At 36.6% G+C, this 12,308-nt stretch overlaps 1 protein-coding gene across 2 annotated transcripts in view; it reads right to left on the reverse strand.

Moving 5' to 3' along the window:
* Window positions 1–11,371, reverse strand: part of DSG3 (desmoglein 3) — a 31,335-nt gene extending 19,964 nt beyond the window's left edge. For both annotated transcript variants that reach the window (XM_077975069.1, XM_015121775.3), the window contains exons 1-4: window positions 10,915–11,371; window positions 2,383–2,418; window positions 1,741–1,872; window positions 389–544 (exon numbers count right to left, since the gene is read on the reverse strand). In XM_077975069.1, the coding sequence (XP_077831195.1) occupies window positions 389–544; window positions 1,741–1,872; window positions 2,383–2,418; window positions 10,915–10,962 (372 nt within the window). In that variant the 5' untranslated portion in view covers window positions 10,963–11,371. The remainder of the gene's footprint in view (window positions 1–388; window positions 545–1,740; window positions 1,873–2,382; window positions 2,419–10,914) is intronic.
* Window positions 11,372–12,308: the final 937 nt, after the last annotated feature.

The raw sequence follows: 12,308 nt of genomic DNA on the forward strand, positions 1-12,308 counted from the left end.
TTCATACTATTAAAACTTGTAGAAATAAGGCCTCTGTTGGCATGTACATAAATTTTGTGCAAAGAATAAATGTTTCCCCAAAGGGTAGACAAAGTGGAAAAAAGTGCCTGCTCTGGGCAGAACAATTGGGCAAATTGCCCCTTCCACCAGGCTAATGCTGTGTCATGGCAAACTGAAGCACTTGGCATGCTAGATTTCAACCCTCACTCATGCACCCTCTGCTGTGTTCCCTCAGGCGAGGCTCTGTGGAGGGACTAATACTGTTATTTGCTGGTGGACTGATTCATGTACTGAACTCTCCTCTAAATTTACCAGTAGAAAAGTGTCACTTTCTAAAGCGATGGTATACAAGGAGAAGGGTAGCCCAATGTTGAGGACCCAAACTTACCAGGAAGCTTGGAGTTTCCTCTCGGTCAACTATCGCTGTTATGTTAATATCGCCAGTGTTTTTGTCAACAACAAAGATTCCAAAAGGTGGCTGATCAATTCCCACTCCAGAGATTCGGTAGGTAATTTTCTGGGTTGCTTGGTAATCTGAAGTAATCTACAGCCCCAAATACCCAAAATGTTGAGGTGACCATTACTCAAGCCTTTCCCTCTCCACCCCCACTTCCATAGTCTAAAGTCAACTGTTTATTCGATTCACTCTTTTTGACATTGTGCCATTTACATTTTGCCTTGATAGATACTAGGAATATGAAATAAAATCAAACGGTTGCTTTCGACGACCAGCCTGAACCAATGTGTGCTAATCATTTTGGTGTTAGAATATTTGCACGGACTATGGCCACATGATAGTGTTAAAATGTTAAAAGAAAGTCAGACATTTAATATTGACAAGGCTACTCCTGAAGGCTCCCTCTTTACCTGACAACATTAAAAAACAAAAGATATTTATTTAGTTTAAATAGGGGGAAGTGGAGAGACAAAAAGGGAAAGAGATCATATGGTAGGGTTAAAATATGTATTAAAATAATCTACTTTTTATTATGGTAATTTTAAAGCTTTTTAACATGAAAAATGTGAAATATATATAAAGTTAGAATAGTATAACAAGCCGGGTGCGGTGGCTCACACCTGTAATCCAAGCACTTTGGGAGGCCGAGGCGGGCAGATCATGAGGTCAGAAGTTTGAGACCAGCCTGACCAATATGGTGAAACCCTGTCTCTACTAAAAATGCAAAAACAATTAGCTGGGCATGGTGCCGCACTCCTGTAATCCCAACTACTCAGGAGGCTGAGGCAGGAGAATTGCTTGAGCCCGAGAGGAGGAGGTTGCAGTAAGCCGAGATCACGCCACTGCACTCCAGCCTAGGCAGCAGAGTGACTCCATCTCGGGGAAAAAAAAAAAAAGAATAGTATAACAAACCTGATACATCCTATCACTGAGCTTCAACAATTATCAATACATAGCCAATCCAAATTTTGCTCCCAACCATTTCTTTGTCTTATACATGCATTATTTTTCCTATTTGTTTGCTACACCCTGTATCCAAGTAAGCCTTCTATGTTAAAATTGGTTAGTATGTCTCAATTCTTTTTCATAACCCTAGAAGCTACCTTCCTCTCTCTCTTTCTCTCATTATTATTATTATTGTACTATTTTGTTGAGGATACCAGTTCACTTGTTCTGTGGACTCCCCAGTCTTCATTTTATTATTTGGAATTGCCATATTATTTTAATTTATACCTTATACATTTATTCTAAAAACTCATACTGCCCCTGTCGATATAACTTACCTTGGCAATTGGGTTTCTTTTTGAGTTATCTTCTCCTTCTCTGCAGGGTTTGGCAAATTTCACCCATTCACGTTTCTGCCTTCTTTTAGCTTGTTGCACAGTCATCTCTTCTTCGTCATATTGACCTTTCGTCTTATGTAAAAAGGGATTCCATTTGTTATGCAAATTAATGGTAATTTTTACTTAGAATATTCATTACAGACACCTAGGTTGAGGAACCCCCTATGTTTCAAGATCTCTAAGACTGTTAGGTGTCTAATTAGCTCTCCTTGATACTTTGTCAAGCAAGTGATAAATGTTATATAACTAAAATAATTACAAAGCTATATGATTTTTAATATTAGCATTTAGTCATATTTTATATTTTCTTTTTATACTCCACAGTATCTTACTGGGCCCATAGGGTTTGACCAGTTGATTTGCTTAAGATAAGAAGAAAAGAATGCATGAAATAAATTATAATAATGACATTTATAAATGACTAGTGTTTAAATATTGTTGTCAGTTACTAGAATTTTAGTTCTATTTATTTTCACAATTATTGAATAATTTTAGATATTAACTATTTATTTCTCCTAAACACAATTTAATTTTTTAAACTAAACTATTATTTTAAGTACAAAAACCTTTTTCATACTTTACCTCTATTCGCAATTCTCCATGAACCAATATGACCACCTGCAGACATTTAAATAAAGTCAAATTAAATGTGAATTCTTCAAATAAGGAATTACATACAATGAATAATCCAGATTATTATATTCCATTGTTCATATTGTGATTTGTTTCTATTTCAAAAGAAGTAAGTTTCAAGAAACAATAATCAAAGGGTAAGTTCCTACTAGGAAAAGGAATATTACTGTCAATATAAACACATTTTTAATTGACTACAGAATTTTGATGATATAAAGAAGAACCTACTGGACTTTGCAAAAACTATGCCTAATAGTCAGTTGCAGTAACCAGACAATTCTTACCTGGCTGCTTTGCATACAGTTCCCAGAAGCTATGAAAGTCATCACTTTGGGAAACATTGGTAAGCACCATTGTGAAATGCTTCAGAGCGGGGCCACAGGGGATTATTAAAAACCATCAGCCACCCAACTCATTTGTAGGAAGGCGATCCTGTATTAGTCCTCTGCAATTACGGAACATTTTCTCTAATTGTACAAGTGAAAAGAATGGAATGGAACCAGTCTGGTTTAGAGAACAAAACAGAAAAGATGAGGATCTGCTATTCCAGTCACAAACCCTGTTTGCAGTGAGGCATGGATCTGTTCGTCTCTGCTCTGTTACTTCACTTTAAATATTGAACTTAATTTTCAGATTGGTCCAAAAAAATTTAAATGAGAGTAAAACGAAGCCATGTAAGCTAGGGTCTTCACCTTTTCAAGAGTATATGAGATGTTCATCTGCGTCATTTTTCATCTTCTGTTCTGCCTGGCATGCATTACCTCTTTCTACTCCACCCACTTAAATATTGCTCATCCTTTCAGATCCATCAAGTTTCAACAACCTCCCTGAAACTGTCTTTACTGATGTCTCTTTTTCTGAGTTTGTATAATACATATTCTGTACAACGAAATTTAGCCCATGATGGTTTACCACAGTTTATTATTTCTTGTTTTATGAGCATGAAAGAATTTCTGTGCTAAGCCAGGAGAATTGTAAACTTTCCAATTCAGTGCTGTTAGTTTTTTTTTTTTTTTCTTGTAACCCTCACAGGTACTTAACAAGTATTTGCTAATCCACTGATTATCTGATGAATCTGTAGAAAAATAATGGTGGAAAATCAGTTAAAAGGAAAAAAAAACTGGAAGAGTAATAACAGTAGCTAATGTTTTTTGTGTAGTTTCGGTATCAGCTGCTTTTTCCTAGAGCTTTATACTTATTGCCTCATGTAATACTTACAGCAGGCACCTGAAGGAGATTCTAGTATTGTAATCCATAGTATAGGGATGAAGAATTGGAGATGTGAGGGAATGAATACTTTGCCCTAGCTAGTAGCCATAATAGGATAGCAACCGCAGCAGCCTAACTCCAGAGCATGTACCTCTGGTACCTACTACTAAATTCTTTTTTTCGCTCTTTTTGCCCTGGCTGGAGTGCAATGGCATGATCTCGACTCACTGCAACTTCCATCTCCCGGGTTCAAGGGATTCTCCTGCCTCAGCCTCCCGAGTAACTGGGATTACAGGCATGGGCACACCACCACACCTGGCTAATTTTGTGTCTTTAGTAGAGACGGGATTTCACCATGTTGGCCAGGCTGGTCTCGAACTCCTGACCTCAGGTGATCCACCTGCCTTGGCCTCCCAAAGTGCTGGGATTACAGGTGTGAGCCAACTACTGCTAAGTTCTAACGAAAGTTGTCATAAATAGAAAACAAACAAACAAAAAAACAAGCAAACAAAAACTAATGGTACAAAGACAATTATATGACAGTCAATTTAGATTTCTATTTGGCCAAAGGCTGTGGTTGCTCCTGAAACAATGTAGATTTATTACATTGTTTATTTTCTGGGGTTATAATGAATAGACTAGTCCAAGTCTGAACCAAACGAGTAATTATGTCAGACATAAGAAGTCAGAACTCTTCCATTCTAGACATTCCAGCTGAAACCTTGATTCCAAAGAGTGTGTGTTCAAATTTGTCATGGAAAAGAACCATTACCTGTGGTTATAACATGTCTCAAAATGATTTTCCAACGTTGTTGCTCTTTTTTAAAGCAATACCTTGAGTTACTTGGTAGAAAAGACCACAGCGAGGTAGTAACTGCACAATTCCTTTCTCAGAGAATAAGAACGACTCAGCTACACGTGAGAGGAGGGATGGGCCAGGCAGGCTCCCCTTTACAGGAAAGCTGGAGAGTCATCCCGAAAATATGAATCATGCTTGGACTAGCCCCACAGAGAATGATTCTTCTAATAGACAATAAGGTACAATTTCTGTTTTCCTGGGAAGTAGGTGACAGGAGACATTTCTGAATATTGCAATGATCTTTAGATTTTTAGAGGACATCACAGCCTTACATTATTTTCAATAGTATTTTTTAAAAAACAGATTATTTTAGTTAATATTTATATAAGGGCTACTTGTTTTAGTTAATTTACTAATATAATAATTTTGGATATTTTAAAAACAATTTATGTGTTTTTATTTGTAAATCTGTTTCTTTTCATTGGCAAAATTATATATATTTATCATGTACATGTTGTTTTGAGGTATGTATAAATGGTGGAATGACTAAATCAAGCTAATAAATGTTTACGTAGTTTTCTGATGATTTGAATGAACTAAGTTGACTCTTTTGGTGGCCTGGATTGGAAATACCAATGTGGAGTAAACCTCCCTTATCTTGAGAATTACTGTACTTTTGTTTATTTTTGTTTTCTGGTTATTTTGTAAATTTTAATTATATGATTTTTAAAGCATTGATATAGCCTTAATGCCTTGGTATAGATATGAGTTACAAATATTATCAAAAGCAAATCTAATTATTAAATTTAAAAAATATATGAAATAAAGCAATTTGATATCCATATGCTCTATTTGTTAATAAAAAGGTATATGGTTATATCATTAAGGTTCCTATTGAATATGGTATGTACACAATAAATATAATCTGAGGATATGGGTAGCTAGATTAAACAAAAAGCAACTATAATAGCACCTGCTCTTTAGTTTGGCTGAGATCTTGTTTAGGGTTATCTCATACTTTAGTGTGGCAGGGGACAGAACATAAGACTATGGATTAGATGCAGGGAGCTCATCCCAGCCAGGCCTAGGGCCTGACTACGCTTCTGATTTCTAGAATGGGGATTCTTGTGGAAATTTGTAGAATGAATTAAATAATTCGAATAAATCAGTCAAATTTAAAACATGATTTTGTATTTATTAAACTTTTTTGGGAAAAATGTCATGAACCATACACAGGCAAGTAATATCATTCATATTAGCATATTTCATAATATCTCACAGCTTTCTATATATGTTGAAATTTAAAATGTAAAAACCCTAAACATTGTGATAAACGTTGTGTTTATCAAGGCAAATTCCTTAATTGAACAAAGTTGATATACGTCTAATTACATGGAAACTATTTGTGAAGAATTCAATTTCCAATAACTGATTTTTAGAGTAAACTCAATTAATTTAGAAAGTTAAGCCTTGTATCATGACAGAATGCTAGAAAAATAAATATCCTTGGATATTCTTAAATGCTCATTTGAAATGCTGTGTAGGCTGCAGTCAAGTATGATAATATAAAATTGGATACTGGATTCTGAATCACTGAATTTAAATCCAACTCTCAACCATGTACTAGCATATAACTTGAGAACATTCCTTAATCTTTCAGTTTCTTCATCTGTACAACAGGAATATTAATTTTACTTACCTTACAGGTTTGTTGTGCGGATTAAATAAATTAATTAGGTGTAAAGCACATAGGTGAGCCCTAGCCCATAGTAAGTTAGTTTTATTAAATTGACATTGACATTTAATGAAATGTTAATGCAATTCTGTCACCAAACTTCAAAAAGAGGTATAAAAGGCTTTTTTTTGAGACAGAGTCTCGCTCTGTTGCAAGGCTGGAGTGCAGTGGCACCATCTCAGCTCACTGCAACCTCCGCCTCCCGGGTTCAAGCGATTCTCCTTCCTCAGCCTCCCGAGTAGCTGAGACTACAGATGTGTACCACCAAGTCCAGCTAATTTTTGTATTTTTAGTAGAGATGGGGCTTCACCATGTTGGCCAGGATGGTCTCAATCTCTTGACCTCGTGATCTGCCTGCCTTGGCCTCCCAAAGTGCTGGGATTACAGGTGTGAGCCACCGCACCCAGCCTAAAAGAGCCATTTTTATATGAAGTGACCAGTTATTATTCATTATCAAGGTGCATAAGAATGTTCTCTTTCTTGACCATGAGAAAGAGAAAAGAAATAGTACTCCACTGTACAACTGTGTAGGTTGCTCCTTGAATAATGCCAGGGCACTGTTCACACTGTAGTTTATGTGAATGCACCTCCTGGAGTTGTGCAGTGTACAACCTAGCCAGCTGCACAGCAGTTCTCCAAGAAAAAGGTATGTATTAGATAGATTCAAATATTCGTCTCATGATTATGGATAGTAACCAATTGTCTACGTAATTTTCTTATGATGAACTACTCAAGGCAAGGCCTCACCTTAGGCTACCAGATTGACTCTTAACTGGACAGAAAGAGCCAAAGGCTAAAAGGTTTGTGAGAAACCTCATGAGCACTGAATGTTCTAGCTCCAGATGAAAACCAGTTTCAGGTATGAAGCAAGAGGGAGTGCTAATTGGTAGAAGTAATTACATCTTTCCCGACTTCTGCCCAAGTAGGCAGGGCTGGAAGAACCACTTGGCAAGGTTATTCTGATTTTAGAATATTAACTTTTTGAGAGGTTCAGTAGGACATGTATTTTTCTATGTATTAGCAGTGCTGGAAACTGGGTCAATCAGAAGAAGAGATACCTCAGAGATTTTTCATTTTGTTAAACATTTGGGCCATTTAGCCTAAAATTCTTTTTCTAAAGATTTTCTTTTTTAGATATTTTATAGAAAACAAAGTGGTTGAAGATAGTTGTGCTCTATTTAGAACACTTGCTAACTCAAACTTGGTATTTAAACTACTTCTCTCTTTTTTTTCCTACCACCAACTTCTTTAAAAAAAATTGTACTCTAAAAATCTTTAGATTTCAAACATCTCTATTAATTTTTAGTGAGGAAAGCTTTACCTAATATAGTAACATGAAGTTATATAGCAAATTGTTCAAATGCTCATAGAAGTGTTGGATGACAAACTGTTGTGGATTTGGTGAACTATGAAACACAATGGTTTCCTTTGAAAATAATTTTTGTTTTCAAAAGCTTAAATCTCTGAAGATAAGCATTTTCAACCACGAGTCCTTTCCTCAAAAACGTTTATTTTACATTGCATAAAATGGATCAAACAAGCACAAGAAACTGATAAATACTGCATTTTTTTCAAAGTAGACAGTTATTCCCCATGCCTTCTCCTCCCAAATATAGCTTTTATTTTTTCCTGTCAATTTAAAATTTGATGTGACAACTGTTTTTGATATACTCTTTAGCTGAAGACAAATGTAGGCCCTTTCTTGACTTAGTAACACTGGTATCCATGGTTATTTAAGATAGTAAGACACAATATGAAGAAGATATCAAGAATTACCCCATTACTAAAAATAGTACAAGTGATAAAAATTAGAGGGTACAAACCACTTCATCTTTCTCACAGCACTTTTAAATTGTTTTGCATGCGCTGCTGTTTTATTCTCACTATGGCCATTTTCATTAGGCAGGGGGTGGGGTATGATTCTTATTTGACAGTTGAGGAAACAAAGCCTATAGTGAGTCAGTGGCATAGTCAGAGATTTAAGTCTATGACTTTGCTATTAATTCTCACTGTTCTAGGCCACCCATGTATGGATGGTGAATTATTACAAAACCTTTAAACACATCTGCCAACTTTCAGACCCCACCTGCAACAACGAAAGATGAGCATTCCCACTTGAGAATGCTTTAGAAAACATTGCTTTTCTCCCCCATAACCACATTGTTTCAAAACTCTGGGTGGCTCCCCACTTGTAAAAGGTTTCCATGAGCCTTCACAGAATGCACCTTTCAATCTGATCCTCAGCTGCCTTTCCAATTCATGTCCAGATTCTCCAAAGCAAACTGTCATTCTAGTCAAACCGGTGTGTCCATTTCCCCTAGGCAAATGTCCTAACTGTGCCTGCCTTTGATTATACTCTTCTGACAACCCACGAGATCTCCTTTTGGCCTGCGCGTCTATACTTATCCCAAATCAGCTCAAATTTCACTGAATCCATAAGGACTTGATTGCCTCACTCCTGACTGACACTGCCTTCTATCAATAGCATTAATAGTAGACCAGTACTGTCCAAAAGAAAGATAAGAATCACAAATGCGAGCCACATATAATTTAAAAATTTAGTCACATTTAAAACATTTTTAAAAGGTGAAATGCACTTTAACAATATATTTAATCTAATGCATCCAAAATATTACCATTTCAACATGTAATCAACATAAAAAGTTACTAATGATATATTTTACATTCTTTTGTTCATTCAAAGTCTTCTTCCAATTATGATGTATATTTTGTGTTAAACAGCACACCTCAATTCAGACCAACCACATTTCAAGTGGTTTAAAACCACATGTGGCTAGTGGGCCATATTGGACAGAGTAGGTTGAGACCACTCAGTTGAACAATTATGTATGAAGTGATACTGTTGTTTAAATAGCGTGTGTGTGTATGTAAAATTTTCCTGAGTGGAGCCAAGTGTATGTCATTTCATAGTTTCCTTTATGACTAGAATTATAGGGACATTGTGGGGGAGGTTTATTGTTTAGAGAGGGTTCATTAAATCATTCACTTGTTCATTCTTCAAACAATTGCATGTCCACTCTAAGATAGATATAATAAGCATTGGGAATATAAAAATAAAAATTAGCCTCAATATAAGGATGTCACAGTCACTCCAGAATCAGAGGGGTAATTGAGAGTGGCCTATATGTCAAAGCAGAAAAAAAAGAGGCCTCCTTAGCTTGTGGTGGCCCAATCCTATGTCCTCATGGCAACACTATCCCGACAGCCCATGCTGCATGGCCCCTAACTTCCTGAGCTTTGCCACTGGCTTGGACATAGGGGTTATCAGACTACCTGGAGTGCAGCCCTGACATTTCCCATCTGGAAAGGTGGGAAAGTCATACAACTGTCACATTTCTCTTGAACAACATCCTCCTTTCAAATAAACTCATCAGGTACTGAAAACAGTTACATTGTTGTAATAGAAATAGAATTTTAGAGGCTAGGTGCAGAGGCTCACACCTGTAATCCCAGCATTTTGGGAGGCCGAGGTGGGTGGATTCATTGAGGCCAGGAGTTTGGGACTAGACTGGTCAACATGGCAAAACTCCACCTCTACTAAAAATACAAACAAATTAGCTGGTTGTGGTGGTGCACACCTGTAATCTCAGCTACTTAGGAGGCTGAGGCACGAGAATAGCTTGAACCCTGGAGGTGGAGGTTGTAGTGAGCTGAGATCGCACCACTGCACTCCAGCCTGGGTGACAGAGCCAGACCTTGTCTCAAAAAATAATAATAATAATAATAATAATAATCTTAGAGAGAGCTAAGAAAGCCCTTTCTCGAGATCTAGCTCCGTGTGACTTCTTAAAGTCCATTTCTCTCAATGTTTTTAGATGAAGAAATGAGGTAAATTGATGCCTAGGCCAACCCAGCTTATCATAGAAACCATTAGAATTAGCATTAGAAATTGTTTTGATGTTCATTTTTAAGGTATGTTTAACTACTTTGATATCTCCATATAACAGATAATATTGTGACTTTTTTTTTTTTTTTTTTTTTTTTGCTATAAGAACACAGTTAAGGAGTAAGTTAAACTGTAACATCCAGGTTTTAAATAGTCCGTAACATTCCGTTTCTCTTTTAGATAATACTATGTACAACTTTCTCAATCAACAGAAGTATTTCTCTTCTGAAAAAACGGCTTTAAAATGTTCTATGTCTTTACCCCCACTCCCAAAGGCTGACATTTTCTTTTGGCACATAATAGCTAAACATAAATACTTACTTAATAATCCTCCCAACTTCTCTAGAGTCAAATACTGCTTTGATTTTAATTCTGCAATTTTTTACTTTTAAAAGCACGTCAGGTATCAAGCCCAGGCGTGTAGAGTTCTTAGCTATATGCTAAGAGACATGTAATCTTGGGAAACAGAAGTGGCTCCTGTGTTCTTGTTTGTGGGTTAGAAAAGCTAATAAAAGCGTAACTTTAAAGAAAGTGAAAATGTGTGGAAAATATAACCTGTAATTAAGATTACTTAATTCATTAACTAAAAAGAAATTCCAAACGGTTTTTAAAACTCATTTCTTTCTGGTTTATTTTTCTATGTAAAATACAACATAGACAGAAAACAACAAAAGAAGGAAATTGGTAATCTTCACAATTTCATTTTAAAGTGTGGATTTGCACTGCACTCCTTTTAGAACTTATAATAAAGATTGAGCAATCAAATATAATATTCTTTAACAAGAGATGAAGCAGGGAAGTTTGTGATTATTAGGAAAATACAGGACTTACCATGAAGATGGCCAGAGCCCCTGTGGTTGTGGGCAAGAGCCCCATCATTGTCTCTGATTTCCCTGGTGAACAAGTCCAAGTGAGCCGCTGCTTCTATCCTGCCAGCCGTCTGCAGATGATGGCTAAGAAAAGCCCTCCGTGGCGTCTCGTCTCTGCTGCCTTCCGAAGGAGTCTACAGATGGTCTGTTATGCGGTCCCTCCCCACCCTAAACCAAGGGTAGGTCTCACCAGAAACGCTTGCATCACCTTTGCTCCCAGGTAAAAACTTAGCCACACCTCAATTCCTAAAGCAATGAAATCCTTTGTTGGAAGCTGAAAGAAAAGTTCACAGGCTAAAGACAAAGTTTAATAGGAAGGTACCAGATGAATAGTAAATTAATCATGATGTGGAGGTGCAAAAGCTAGTCCGGACTACACTTTGTCAGTGTTGATGTCTTATGGCTGAATCTAGTTGACTATGGTTACAATGAAAACCGAAAAGCAAAGCAAAACATACAAAATCCCCCAAAATCTAACTTGTAAAAGAGCATTTATTTTCAGCCTGAGTATGTGTGGGTAGATCTAAAGTTAAGCAAAATGTAGATGTTAAGAAATGATATATTTTATTGAAAGGCACTAAAAATATGAAGAAAAGAAAAACATCCCATTAAGCAACTACGAATGTAGGCTTTGAATTAAAAAAAAAAAAAAAGAAATAAAGTTGAACAGTTGTATGGTGCTTTGGATATTTGAAATATATAAATAATGCATTGCAAAATTACTCCACTAATATTCAAATGACATCTTTTATGCTGTATTTCTTTTCATTTATAACTTTCAAAAAAGCCTAGATTGCCTAATAAGGTAGATTATCTTGGTGCTCTTTTCATTACTCAAGACATTTTCCCCAGTGTGGTGAACCTGCTTGCTGTTACATAGTCGGAGGTGCTTAAATATTTCGACTCTAACTCAAGATAAAGCAGAGGGGAAAAATTACCAGCCCCATTTTAGCTACTTTGCTTATAACATTAGAATTTAAAGTACTTTTTACAGTTTCAGAAATATTGAAAGAAAGGTTTGGTGGAAGAGCAATTTTATCTTTGAAGTATTACACATCAGGTTTTGGAAACCACTTAATCACAGAGTGTTTTTGTTTTTTGCTTTTTTTGAATTGGGGTCTTGGTCTGTCGTCCAGACTGCAGAGCGGTGGTGCGATCTCGGCTCACTGCAACCTCTGCCTCTCGGGTTCAAGCAATTCTCCTGCCTCAGTCTCCCGAGTAGTACAGACAAAGGAATTTCTTTCCTTCCTTCCTTCCTTCCTTCCTTCCTTCCTTCCTTCCTTCCTTCCTTCCTTCCTTCCTTCCTTCCTTCCTTCCTTCCTTCCTTCTTTCCTTCTTCCCTCCCTCCCTCCCTCC

Source organism: Macaca mulatta, chromosome 18, assembly GCF_049350105.2.
Source record: "Macaca mulatta isolate MMU2019108-1 chromosome 18, T2T-MMU8v2.0, whole genome shotgun sequence".
Taxonomy (NCBI): domain Eukaryota; kingdom Metazoa; phylum Chordata; class Mammalia; order Primates; family Cercopithecidae; genus Macaca; species Macaca mulatta.